This window comes from Salvelinus fontinalis, chromosome 26 (assembly GCF_029448725.1).
Source record: "Salvelinus fontinalis isolate EN_2023a chromosome 26, ASM2944872v1, whole genome shotgun sequence".
Classification (NCBI taxonomy): domain Eukaryota; kingdom Metazoa; phylum Chordata; class Actinopteri; order Salmoniformes; family Salmonidae; genus Salvelinus; species Salvelinus fontinalis.
Window position 1 is genome coordinate 15,552,003 of NC_074690.1, and position 14,214 is coordinate 15,566,216.

A 14,214-nucleotide genomic window follows, 5' to 3' on the forward strand; every position below is an offset into this window, starting at 1 on the left:
CAGTCTTTTTGAAGCTCTGTTTTCAAAATGTATCTTGATAGGCTAAAACGATATAACAGCTGTGTAAGCAGAATTTACATGTGACAGAAAATAGATAACCGTTTTCTTATTCACTTGACTAACTATGATGTACTCATCTTGCAGAGCAGGACTTCAAAAGGTTTATTTTTCATAATGTAATTAGATTATGTTAGTAAAATTCTGAACAATTGTGAAAACATTCCCAAGAGGGACATTGGTACATGGGTCATGTAATTTGTTGTAATAGTAGTACATTGTATTAGCTAAATGGAGGATTTAATCCACATGTACTTACTTAATATAACTGACTATTGCTGTCAAGCTTTTTTAATCACAAGCATCACAAGAAAAGGGCCCATTTTCATTTGCAGCAGGGACAATCCAGTATGAAAATTGAAAATTATGTTTTATCTACATATCCTTATATCAATCAATGTGTTCATGTGATTTACAGAGTCTCAACTGAGGATTGTGCTTCTGGGGAGGAGTGACGACAAGAAGAAAACAGTGGGTAACATTATCCTACAGCAAGGGGCTTTTCCAGGAATAGGCCTTCCTGCTAGTTTGTTTGGCAAAAAACAGCAATGTGAGTCAGCCAGTGGGAAGTTGAAAGGCAAGTCTGTTACTGTAGTAAAGACTCCAGACTTCTTTGCTCTGACTGTGGAGTCCCTGATGCAGGAGATAGAGAAATGTAAGTCCCTCTCTGCTCCTGGGCCTCATGGGGTCCTGCTGGTGTTGAAGCCTGAGGAGTTCACAGAGGAGAACAGAAATACAGTCAAGTTGATCCTGAGCATATTTGGTAAAGAGTCCTTCAAGTACTCAATGGTGATCATTACTCACGAGGGAGTCGCAGGAAATCCTCATCTGAGACAAATGATCGAAGAATGTGGAGGAAGGCATCATGAAATGTACAAACAAGGAAGTGACCACGAAGAGTTAACTGAAAAGATAGAAAAGATGGTAGAGGAGAATGAATGGAGATACCTCACCTCCAATAAAGAGACGACACATGATACCATGACACCAAAGGCTCAGAGACTGAACATGGTTCTGTGTGGCAGAAGAGAAGCTGGGAAGACTTCTATAGCCAATGTCATACTGGGTCAGACAGAGTCCAGTCCAAAGTCCAGCTCCTCCTCAGTGTGTGTGAAGAGAGAAGGAGAGGTGTGTGGACGGCCGGTCACCCTCATCCAGCTGCCTGCTCTGTATGGAACACATCTCACTCAGGAGGAAGTGATGCGTGAGACTTTCCACTGTGTTTCTCTCTGTGACTCTGGAATCCATGCTTTCCTCCTGGTCGTACCTTTGGGTCCACTCACTGATGAAGACAAAGGTGAGTTGGAGACCATCCAGAAGATTCTCAGCTCACGAGTCAATGACTTTATCATGGTCCTGTTTAGACAGGATTACATTCCAGTTGATAAAACTGCAGTTGACTTTGTGGAACAAAATGCAGACACAAAGCAACTGATCAAGATATGCGGAGGGCGGTATAAAATCTTTGATGCTTCGAAGATTGATAACGCCAAGAAAACATCAGAACTTGTAGCAGAAATAGTCAAAATGATGGATCAGAACAGAACCTGCTACACTCTGTACATGTACATGGAGGCTAAACACCAATCAGAACTGGACCAAAACAGAAGAATCAAGGATTTAGAGGAGAGAATCAGGAACATGTCACAAGGTGAGTTTGTTGAACACAGGGAGGAACAAATATTGGGGGGTGATTGGGAAAGCAATGATTTAACACTATGAACCTTCTGTGTTGATTTGAGTATACATTTCTGCAGTGATTAACATACATTTATTATAATTTATTGTTTAATTTGTAGGTGCTGAAATGGAGTGTTCCAGCACAGAGTGCATAAGGGTGGTGCTGATTGGGAAAACTGGAAATGGGAAGAGCGCCTCTGCAAACACTATCCTGGGCAGAAAGGAATTTGAGTCTAAAATCAGCAGTAATTCTACGACAACAGTTTGCCAGAAGGCAGTCGGCGAAGTTGATGGAATAACAGTTGCTGTGGTGGACACACCTGGACTTTTTGACACAACACTGTCTAATAAAGATGTTCAGCAAGAGATAGTGAAATGTGTCTCCCTGTCAGCTCCTGGACCCCATGTGTTTATCATGGTGTTGAAAATCGGGACAATGACAGAAGAGGAGCTGAACGCTTTGGACCTCATAGAGAAAACCTTTGGTCCACGGGCAGGAATGTTCTGCTTAGTTCTGTTTACTAGAGGAGATGACTTGGAAAATACATCAATTCAAGATTACATTGGGGAAAGCAAGATTGCCAAACTGCAAAAATTGATCGGAGATTGTGGAGGGAGATTCCATGTCTTCAACAACAGAGTTGAAGATGACCGTACACAGGTCACTGAGCTTCTTAAGAAGATTAACAAAATGGTGTCCATGAACAAGCGCGGTTTCTACACCAATGAGATGTTCCAGGAGGCAGAGGCAGCCATTAAACAAAAACAGGAAGCAATACTGAAGGAGAGAGAGACGGAGATAAAGGCTGACATGGAGAAACTGAAGGTCAGCCATGAAACAAACATGGAAATGATCAAATCAAAATTGGAAGAGGAGAGATTGAAAGTTCAGGAGGAAAGACAGCTGCATGAAAAACTGTTGAGAGAGAGAGAGGAAGCTATTAGAAAAGAGCACGAAGACAAGGAGAAATCAGCGAAGGAAGAAAGAGAGTTGGAGGACAAAAAAAGGAAAGAAGATGAAAAGTTGAAAAAAGAAATATGGGACACAGAAAAAGAAAAGATGGAAAAAGAGATAAAAACTCAGGAAATAAAGTTGAAAAACCTCCAAAGAGAAAAGGAAGAAGAATATAACATGAAGATGGAAAAACTGAGAAAAGAAGAGAAAGACAGAGAAGAAGAGCTTCAAAATCAAGAAATGAAGTTTGATAAACTAAAAAGGGAACAGGAGGAAGAAATTAAAAGGAAAGAGAAAGAAGAGGATGAGACGAGAAAGAATGAAGAGAAAGAAAGACAAGAGTGGCAAAGCAAAATAGAGGAAGCAGAGAAAGGTCAAACAGAACTCCAAGAGGTCATGCGTAGAGAAAAAGAGGAATGGGAAGAACAATTGAAGAAAGAAAGAGACAGACAACAGGAAGAAGAAAGGCTGAGGAGACAGAAGGAGGCAGACACTCTTGTAGAACAAGAAGAAAAACAGAGGAGATTGAGAGAGCAGTTTGAAAGAGAGAGGGAACAAGATAGAATAAAGATGAAGCAATCAGAAGAGCAAAGGAGAGAAAAAATTGAAAAAGACTTTAAAGAAAAGAGGAGAGAGTTGACAGACAAAATGACAATGCAACAAGAGCAGTGGGAGAGAGAACGTAGAGAGGAACAGGAAAGAAGATTTCAAGAGGATGTAAATCGAAGAGTGGAGGAGAGACTAAGACTAAGAAAACTGGAGGAAACATTTCAACAACAACGTGAAGAAGAAAACAGGAGGAAGGAGAAGGAAGATAAAGTCAGGAAAGAACAAGAAGAGAAGAAATGGAAGGAAATGAAGGAAGAGCACGAAAGGGAAACAAAAGAAATTATGGATAAATATGAACAAGAGGCCAGAAGACATGCAGAGGAAATTAATAACTTTAAAGAGAAATATGAAAATGACTTTCAAAAACTATTGGATCAACATGGAGAAGAGAAGGAGAAACTAATACAAAAGCACAAAGAGGAGTATGATCTTTTGATTGCTCTATATGGTCATGATAAAACAAAACTGACTGAGGAAATCAATGACTTGAATAAGAAGCATGAGGAAGAGATAAAGCACCTGTACAGATGTGTTGTACAGTGAGAATCTTGAGCCTTATTTGAATGGAACTGGTATATTTAAGCAGTAAGGCCCGAGGAGGTGTGGTATATGGCCAATATACCACGGCTAAGGGCTGTTCTTATGTACGACGCAATGCTGGGTCCTTGGATACAGCACTTAGCCGTGATATATTGGCCATATTCCACGAACCCCTGAGGTGCCTTACTGCTATTATAAACTGGTTACCAACATAGTCAGAGCAGTAAGAATATTTTTGGGTCATACCTGTGGTATATGGTCTGATTTTCCACGGCTTTCAGCTAATCAGTATTCAGGGATCAAAGCACCCAGTTTACTATAACTAATGAACATTGTAACTTAATACCTGAAATGTAAATATATGTTTAAATAGACTGCGGTGATATGAGCAGCAGTGGGAACCAGAGATAATTCAGAGTGAGCGTGGTGCAAGAGGTTAGACTCCCACACAGAACATCTGCGGCTGTGTGCTTGTGCATGGGAGTCATCACTCTCCTGTGATGTGATATCTGCCTGATACTATTTTGAATAGATGTTCTCTGTCCTAGAACATCAGTACATAAAGGGGAATTGTCCAGAACTCCATGTATGGTTTCTAAACCTATTTGTTTGATTGGTTAATTATCCTTGTTCAAAGGCCTTTCCTTGGACAGATCAGACTGGCGATGACTCATGAAAGTAAAGATGTTGCTGGATTGTTGGTCATTTTCTATCGATGTGCTCGGGTGTCATTTTCCTAAAGTCTGAAATTAGCATGTTGAGCGCTTTAGTTCGTCTCCATTCAAGGACACTGTCAATTTCACTAAATACTACCATCCACAATATACACGTGACAAAACAGCAGTCTGGGACAGAAAAGTGTTTTTTACTTACATGATGATAGACCAGCACATCTACAGAAAACAATGTCATCTTTACATGAAGCGTTAGCAAAGTGTATTGAAGCCCTATTTAAATGGGACTGGTATAATTAAGTTGTAAGGCCCGAGGAGGTGTGGTATATGGCCAATATAACACGGCTAAGGGATGTTCTTATGATGTCATATGTTTCATTTTTCTGTCTGTGACTGTGCTTTATATATCCTGATGCTATTTCTGTCTTTGTGTTGTAAAACCAGAGAATAAAAGACAAATCAACGTGTTCAATCTTGATTTATTTTATTTCTTCCTTTCACTTCATAGTTGTTCCCACAGTCTTGTTTAAAACGCAGCTGAGTTCTTTAAAACTTGGAGGATGTCCCCAGTAGAGATTCTCCATTGAACATGTATTATAGTCCAGGACTAGGCTTAATGTATGTGAGGGAACTTGGCCCAACACATGAAAACTAAGATAAAACTACAGAGCTGTTTTACTCAAATCTGGTTTTATAACCTTTTTGAGAAAAGAGATGGTTTCAGTGAGCAGTAAATCTAATTTATCCTCAGTAGTCCTTTCCCTAGTGGAGATGGTCTGAACTCTCTACAACCAGCAGAAACCAAACATTTACAAGACGACACCTGCAATTCAGGGCATATTTCCACAGGTTTCCAGAAGCACACTTTGGCCTCAAGGTGTAGCCCTCTGCTGCTGACAGTTTTAAAGCAGGTAGAATGCAGTGGAGAATGTAATGACTACCGGAACCCAGTGTTTGTGCTCCGTCTGGTGACAGTTTTAAAAGCAGGTAGAATGCAGTGGAGAATGTAATGACAACCAGAACCCAGTGTTTGTGCTCCGTCTGGTGACAGTTTTAAAGCAGGTAGAATGCAGTGGAGAATGTAATGACTACCTGAACCCAGTGTTTGTGCTCCGTCTGGTGACAGTTGAAAAACAAGAGGCCCCCATCACCAACAGCGGCAGCAAACGCAAACTGATACCTGTGAAACTCAAACAGTTGTTGTATTTCCTTCTATGCTTCTCAGTCAGGAGGTAATATACTGTATGTTCATTTGGTTTCAGCACCTTTATGAGGGCTGGATGGAGCTCTGGTAATTTAATGTCCAGTCCAAGATACAGTGCCTTCCGTATTTAATGGGACAGTGAAGCATATTTTCTTATTTTGGCTATGGGGTTAAAGTGCAGACTGTCAGCTTTAATCCATATCATGTGAACCATTTAGAAATTACAGCACTTGTAAATAGTCCCCCCATTTAAGGAACCCTAAAAGTATTCATTTGTATGTGTATTAAAATAGTAAAAAGTGAAGTATTTGGTCCCATATTCCTAGCATACAATGACTACATCAAGCTTGTCACTACATTTGCTTTTGCTGTTGTGTTTCAGATTATTTTGTGCCCAATAGAAATGAATGGTAAATAATGTTTTGTGTCAAATAATGTATCACTCATCCTTATTCCCGATTCATTCAGTAATATCTGTAATCAGGGTGGCGTCCACATTAATGTAGAAGTGTTTAGAAACATATTCTATTGTTATTTACAATAAAGGTGACTCAACACATTATTTACCATTCATTTCTATTGGGCACAAAATAATCTGAAACACAACCAAAACAAACAGCAAATGCATCCAACAAATTTGTAGAGTCACAAGCTTGATGAGGTCATTGCATGGTATGAATATGGGAACATATACTTACTACTTTAATACACACTTTTGGTACCCTAAAATGGGAGGACTACATACAAAAAGTGCAGTAATTTCTTAACTGTCACCCTATATGAATGAAAATACCCTCAAATTAAAACGCTGACAGTCTAAACTTTGCCATTGTCTGATTTCAAATCCAAACGTTTGGAGTATAGAGACAAAATAATGAAAAATGCTTCACTGTCCCAATAATTACAGAGGATACTGTCTAAGAAAAGCCCTGAAGTGTAAACAATGAGTCCATGGCTGAGTGGAAATACATATTACGTCTTGTACATCTGAGTCTTTATATGATGTTTCAGTTAGCTTTCCGTCATAGAGAAGACCTGTCATGATATTGATACTCATTCTGACGTTCTGGATACATCTACAGTAGCCTTACCACACCCCTGGATTCCACTGCTGGATTCAGGAGATGACCAACACTGAGTATTCTTACCTCTAAAATGCTGAACATGTTTGCTAATATGACATGCAATGGCTTTTTACTGTGTTTTCACACATTATCAGAACCACTGTGATATATCGGTAATGTTGTGTAGTTAGGGTATTAATTAATGTTTCCATAAGAAAATGGGAGCTTGTTTCAAAACCTTTTTATTTGGAACTAAAATAAAACAACTAACCAGAGGGTTTGAGGTTGACAGGTTTTAGAAAAGCTATGAAAACAACATTAAATACACTCAAGAGAGACTATGTTCACAAAACACTGGAAATGGACAATGTACAACCACAGAAAACATACTGACACAAACTTAGATTAGACCGTCTTCAAGTATATTAGCTACCCCTATTCTACAAACACAATACAGACATGTGTTCCTACAGACAAACGTAGTATTAAATGCACAACTTTCACATAGACTTCTATGGGACCATAAAACCTAGAGGGACTCATGTTGGGTTTCCCACAGCCAGGATATCACAGCCAGTATATCACAGCCAGTAAAATTATATACCTTCAGGCACTGTAATTGAGAAAATCTGATTAACTATTGCAGGTCTGGAACTTCCTGTTGATAAGACACTAGCCGTCCTGCTTTAGCAGTATTGGACCATGGGAGATATTTTAGCACCTTGGGAGGACCATAGGAGTGTGTGTGTGTGTGTGTGTGTGTGTGTGTAACACATTAACTTGTCTCACTTTCTTCCAGTTCTAGCGATCTAGCGTCTAGTTGACATTTGTTTGACGTGTGTTTTTTTAAATGTACTTCTTCCTGTACTGGCCCATGGCCATGTAACTCCTCAGGAAGTCTTCGAACTGTGGGACAGCGTACCCGGGCCCGGCCTTCTGCTGCACCGGCTTCTCCTTGGGCTCCTTGGCCGCTGATTCCATCGCAGCGGGGGAGTCCTCGGCGCGACGAAGGCGGCAGTTGTAGTCGTATTCGGGGTCGCAGTCGGGATCGGGCAAGATCACGCCGCTCTTGGGCTTGTTGGCCTCGGCGGTGAGGGTAGCGGGGGCGGACATGCCGTTGCAGGTGAAGTCGTAGGGGTGGCACTGGGGTACGGCGGGGGTCTTGGGTTCGTCGCTGGCCTCCACAGGAGTGCAGTCCTTGTCGTAGTGCATGTAACAGTCATGGCCCTCCTTGGTCTTCCCGGGGACGCCCAGGCGGGAGCGGATCTGGAACTGAGGCAGCGTTGGTGGGGCCTTATGGAGGGCGGCGGCGGCACCAAGCAGGCAGTATGGGTCGTAGCGCGGGTCACATGCCAGAGGGGCGGGGGCCGGTGCCGGTACGTCTTTTGGCGTGTACTCCAGGATGGGCTTGGTGAGGCCCGCCAGCTTGGTTGCGGTGAGGGGGTTGCAGCCCTTGTCAAAGAGGGGGTTGCAGTGCTGCTCCTTGGGGGTCTCCAGGGGAGCGGGAGGAGGGGTCGCTACGCTAGCCATGCACAGGGGGTCGGTGGCCGGGTCGCAGTTGGGGTACAGGTGGAAGAAGCCGGAGGGGGCCTTCTTCACCAGCTGGGGCCGGCAGTAGGGGTCCTTGGTGGGATCGCAGCCCAGGGCAGCATAGGACGGAGCGGGTCCAGTTGCGGGCCTGTAGCCGTAGGCGGCGCGCAGGTGGTACTGCAGACACTCGGTGTCGTCAGGGTTACAGATACGTAGCAGCTCCGTCTCCTGCTCAGCGGTGAGGAAGGGTTCCAGGACTGGGGCGTAGTAGAACCTTGTGGGGGTCTTCAGAGGGTACGGCAGGAAGGGGGTCAGGACAGGCACTGGGGCAGCTTCGACCGGAGCCGGGGCTGGAGTCAGAGGAGGCTTTGGGGCAGCCATCTTAGGGGCCATGGGGAAGAGGCAGTAGGGGTCGATATAAGGGTTGCACATTCCGACTGTGGCAGTCTTGATGGGCGAGGGCATCAACACCTTGGCCTTGGGCTTGCTGGTGGACTCGGCGATGCACTCTGGGTCGTCGGATTCGGCGCAGGTCTTGTAGATAGCACTGAGGTGGGTGAGGTAGTGGTTGAAGGTGGGACGCTCCTCAGAGCGGTGCTTGTTCTGCAGGTAGATCATGTACATCTTGTCCAGATCCTCGACCTTTAAGTGAGGGAAGAGACAGACTCCCATCAGATCCAGACATGGGTTCAAACTGTATGTTTTCTTTCAAATACTTTGCACATTCGATTGAGCCTGCCTGAAAAGCCAGTTGTGTCAAATTTTCACTTTTCCCAACTATACCATTGGTTCCATTGTGCCAGGCTCAATCTAGACTGTCAAGGGCTACTGGGGGTGGTGGAGAGGCGCAGTACAAAGTACCAGTTATCTACAAGTGAATAAACTGAAGTATATGGATTAAGATAAACTGGTAGCTATCAAACCAAAAGTATGTTCACTCAAAACAACGTCTGTGGATTGTTTGACACTCACTCCTTCCTGGTTACCAGTATCCATGAAGAATCTGTACCACCCCCAGAAGTCAGGGAGCCGCTGGAGGACGGGCATGTGAACAGGAAGACTCCTCTTGCTGCGGACATCCCTGGATACTGACGATGCTGATACAATAGAGAGAAAGACAGCATATATTAAGAAGAGAATGTGGACTCAAAAAGAGCCATATTAGATTAAATATAAACATCAACACCTGTACATGAGTATGTGTGAGTACACCACTATATGGCTGTTTGTGTGTGTACTGTAAGGGTGTATGTATAATGGTATCACACAGTAAGTGAGTTAACTGTTTATGTCTGTAAATCTTTTAGTATAACATACTGTCCAGTACACAGTACCACAGTTTGGACACACATACTCATTCAAGGGTTTTTCTTTATTTGTACTATTTTTTACATTGTAGAATAATAGTGAAGACATCAAAACTATGAAATAACACATATGTAATCATGTAGCAACCCAAAAATGGTTATATTTTAGATTCTTCAAAGTAGCCGCCCTTTTCACAGTCTTGGCATTCTCTCAAACAGCTTGACTGGTCCTGTACATGCTAATATACATGTTCCCCTTGTTGTCTCATTCAAACCAGTCCCCCTCACTCACCCTCCTCCTCCACATTCTGCCTCACCGGGCCGGCCCCCAGAAACTCTGTAAAACAACGGTAGGGACATGAATCGACGAGAACCAGATGTTGTGTGGCTCTGCTAATCGGTCCCTGGAAGCATATGGCAGGAGCCGGCACTTAGAGGAACAGCCCAGGCAGCATCCTGAACATTAACATACACATCCTTTAAACATACACATACTGTACAGATACACCACCTGGAAGTCAGTGGAAACCATAAAACTACAAAGAGAGCCCAGAAGACCCCCCCCCCCCCCCCTCCCCCCAACCCAATTAAACCCCCACTATAAAGTGAGATGTTTTGGGGGGAGGGAGGGGGCAGAATCTGATGTTCTGTACGTTAGGAGCACCAGGGGTTTCCTTCAGAGGTTTATGGCAGACGGGAAAACGCCTCGGCAACTGGTTATGGTATGGTGAGACGTCTACGATGCCTTACCTTGACTAATGAGACTAGAGTTTAGCTACAATGGCATCAGAGATTCAGCTCCAAGGCATCAGAGATTCAGCTCCAAGGCATCAGAGATTCAGCTCCAAGGCATCAGAGATTCAGCTCCAAGTCATCAGAGATTCAGCTCCAAGGCATCAGAGATTCAGCTCCAAGGCATCAGAGATTCAGCTCCAAGGCATCAGAGATTCAGCTCCAAGGCATCAGAGATTCAGCTCCAAGGCATCAGAGATTCAGCTCCAAGGCATCAGAGATTCATGTATTTTTATATGGTGGTGTACACTTTAGACTGTATTCCCCTATGTCTGACAAGTGATCATCTACCGTACAAGCATTGGTTTGATGTAGAGTGTAGTAAGTAACAGCCCTTCATTTTAGTGGCATTGTAGATACATTATTATGTACTAACATCCATTAGTGGTATGAATAATGCTCTATGTATAATGCTTTTGGGCTACAGTAAAGTGACTGATTATAAAGCAATCTATTGGGCTACAGCAGTGCTTAAATTTTTGCCGGATCCTGTCACCTCTCCGTTTTGGACTGTTTCATTCTGGAACTTATTTGATCGGATCCGGTACCTCTAGTGGCCTGAAAAATAATTGCCAGTTTTTGCAATGTAAAAATTCTAATAACAAAGTTAATTTGAGTTGCCTTTTCGATAATTATCCTGCTGCCCCCCTCCCCTATATCTATCACAGAACTTGAATGAAATTCATTTTCTATGGATCTCTCTCCCTTTCGCTGCTCTGATAGACATGAGCCTGTAGCTCTCATCTCTCCAGCGTTGCACTTCATAATGTATTACCTTTTATAAACTGGGTGGTTCGAGCCCTGAATGCTGATTGGCTGACAGCTGTGGTATATCAGACCGTATACCACCGGTATGACAAAACATTTATTTTTACTGTTCTAATTAGGTTGGTAACCAGTTTATAATAGCAATAAGGCACCTCGGGTGTTTGTGGTATATGGCCAATATATTACGGTTAAGGGCTGTTTCCAGGTACTCCACCTTGCGTCGTAACTAAGAACATTCCTTAGCCGTAGTATATTGGCCATATACCACACCCCTTCATACCACACGACTTTTTGCCGCATAGAGCCGCATGAATTGTTCTGGGGGAGCTGAGCACACCCGATCAATTGAAATAAATTTGCCAAAGTTATAGAGTTCCTGCTGTCTGTTCAGAAAGAAATTAAATAATTCAGAAAAGCCTACTACACCATGAGAAAGCCTATAATTTTGCCACAGAGGATGAATAGCTTATTAAAAATAGCCACGCTGTGGAGTGTAGCCCAAAAACAAGGCATAGCATACAGTCGGAAACACACTACAAATCTGTCAGTGAACGAACAGCATGTAGACAAAAATGGCCTACAATATTTCTACAATTGCGGGAAAACACGTTGATAGCCTACAGCTGACAGAATATAGTCTTCTCTTTTCAGCAGGAGCCATTTGCTTTCCAAAATATTTTATCATCTTCCAAATATTGTTTTACAAAGTAAAACGAGAGAGAGAGCAAGAGAGAGAGAGAATGCCAAAACCATTCTCATTGTCAAAGTAGCCTGCCATTTCGATCATTGTGCGGTATTATGATGCTTTCAAGACAACTTGGAACTCTGAAAAAATGTGGTTGAATCATGTCGTCAGTGATCTACAGGTTGAAAAGTCTGAGCGCTAGAGAGAGGCCAGAGTTCCCCACTTGGAATTCCGAGTTACATTACTTTTTTTTTTTTTTTTTTTTACAGAATTCCGTTGTCTTGAACGCACTGAAGTCGGAAGCTGGAGAATTCCCAGCTCTGAGTTCCCAGTTGTTTTGAACGCAGCATTAAAAAAGAGATTATACCAAAGTCTTCAGTTATGTAAAATGAAATGCGTTTATAAGTCCCAAAATGTTTCCCATGTATGCAACTTCTGCAAGCGCCTCTATCTACTGCTCTATGCCACTACGCAAATGTGATATGAATGCAATGCTTTATTATAAAAGTGACATTTTTTTTTGTCATGCCTCAGGTCTCCTCCCTCTTGCTCACTTTTTGTTCCGGCACCTCCCGCTTTACAAATTAAGCACTGGGCTACAGTAAAGCGACTGATATAAAGTGCCAGTCAGTAAATCAGTCAGTCATGTCTTGTAGAAAGTGCTGAAGCACGGCAGTCTCACTCACCTAGTGATAACACTAGGAGGATTCCAGTGTAGATCAGGGAAAACGTTAGTCTTCCTGCCCGTGCCATTTTCAGCTTTGTCTGTCTGCTGAGGGTGAAATTGGGAATATTGAGTATTTTTGGGGAGGAACAGGTAAGAAAGGGTGAGATTTATTCCTGAACAGGCTAAAATGGGTGAGACTTTATACACGTTTATGTATAAGCATTAAATAACTATGTATAATTAGAGTACATACCAATAATAAATTAATATTTGTAAACATTTATAAACATGTAGTCTATAAGCATTTATACGTTTCCAATAGTGATCGGCTCATCTAGCTCACAAAATGTCTGCTTGTGTATGGTCATATAAATTCATAACCTTTGCAGTAAACAATTGTTTATACAGGCCCAAGTCATTGTCCTGTAAATGGATAATCAGTCTAATTTGTTTCTTCTATCAAGGTTGACAACAGCTGACCTTGGAGCAATGCACTGAAGCACCAAAGGCTAGTAAACTTTAAAAAAAAAATTGAACTTTATGCAAAACAATATCATGTAGCCCTGCTTCTCTTGCTCTGACTAGACTATACAGTTTTCCTGATGCAAAGTCTTGAAAAGGCATTAAAATGTAATTCACTGGAATTATGTATTCTTCTATTGGCTTTACCACTGATGGAGGTATTGATTTAACAGAATAAAACTCCCATCTGTTATAATGAAAATCCATTGCCAGCTTTGCTCCCAAACCAACAACTGAATCATTGTAGATTCTGAAATAAACTATTGCATGTAGTAACTGACTGACACTAGCTTTCCTACCATACAAAGAGCTTGGTACTAAATAAACCCAGCTTTAGCCATGGTTATATAAACAATATACATGAACTGTATATATAGTCGCATTAGCGAACATTATACATCTAGCAAACATGACACATTTATATATTTTGAGCTCATTCTTGTATAATGAAAAGCGTTTTACAAATGTAATACATTATTCTGATTATTTATAAGCACACCACTGTAACACATTATAATCCATGACTTACCTGTTGTTCAAGTGAAGCTCTGTTTTCCTGAGATGCTGAAGGAGCCAGTGGCTCTCTGGGTTGATTGGTTTGGGGGTGGGGGGGGTATAGCTCACCGAGCTGTGTGTGCCCTACCTTTCTGCTCCCTTGTATAGGAGAGGAGCGCTGGGCAACATTTTTAAGGAGCTTCTTGATCATTAAAAAACAAAAGGCATGTCGTATGGCTGGAGCATGCTGTTACAAGCTCCGGTATTGGCTCCTGTACAGCCAGCTGATGGACCAATAGGGGGCCTGTAATTACCCCAACTGAACAGCAAGACCCCTGGGTAGATAAATACCTGATTAACAGGATACCATTTTGATGTACCTTATTTGTAATTTGGGTTTAAGATGGCTACAGATATCAATCAAGACAACAATCATTGTCGCTGGATAGAACAGTCATTATCTTGGAGCTGATTCAGGCAGCATGAGTCACTCAGTAAAACCCTAAAAACAGTCAACTTGTCTCTGTGTTGTTTCTCACAGAACATCTAGTGTAGTATAATATAATGTAAAGATCCCTCACTCAGCCATAGATACAGCCTACCTTCTACTATATGTGCAGTGTCTCCAGCAGATTCATAGAGACAGCCCTAGTCAATAGCTAGTC

The 14,214-nt window shown here is 42.2% G+C and overlaps 2 protein-coding genes across 2 annotated transcripts; one reads left to right on the forward strand and one right to left on the reverse strand.

Annotated features, from left to right (window-relative positions):
- The first annotated feature begins 480 nt into the window (after window positions 1-480).
- On the forward strand, window positions 481-4,982 carry LOC129823717 (GTPase IMAP family member 8-like). The gene is made up of 2 exons (XM_055882665.1): window positions 481-1,708; window positions 1,857-4,982. Exons 1-2 carry the CDS (start codon window positions 694-696, stop codon window positions 3,842-3,844), a joined length of 3,003 nt encoding a protein of 1,000 aa, XP_055738640.1. The 5' UTR covers window positions 481-693; the 3' UTR covers window positions 3,845-4,982.
- Window positions 4,983-6,330: 1,348 nt separating this feature from the next.
- LOC129823718 (proline-rich protein 36-like) lies at window positions 6,331-14,122 on the reverse strand. The gene is made up of 4 exons (XM_055882666.1): window positions 13,584-14,122; window positions 12,552-12,637; window positions 9,286-9,957; window positions 6,331-8,955 (listed from the first exon to the last, which is right to left on the reverse strand). Exons 3-4 carry the CDS (start codon window positions 9,358-9,360, stop codon window positions 7,630-7,632), a joined length of 1,401 nt encoding a protein of 466 aa, XP_055738641.1. The 5' UTR covers window positions 9,361-9,957; window positions 12,552-12,637; window positions 13,584-14,122; the 3' UTR covers window positions 6,331-7,629.
- Between the last annotated feature and the right edge of the window lie 92 nt (window positions 14,123-14,214).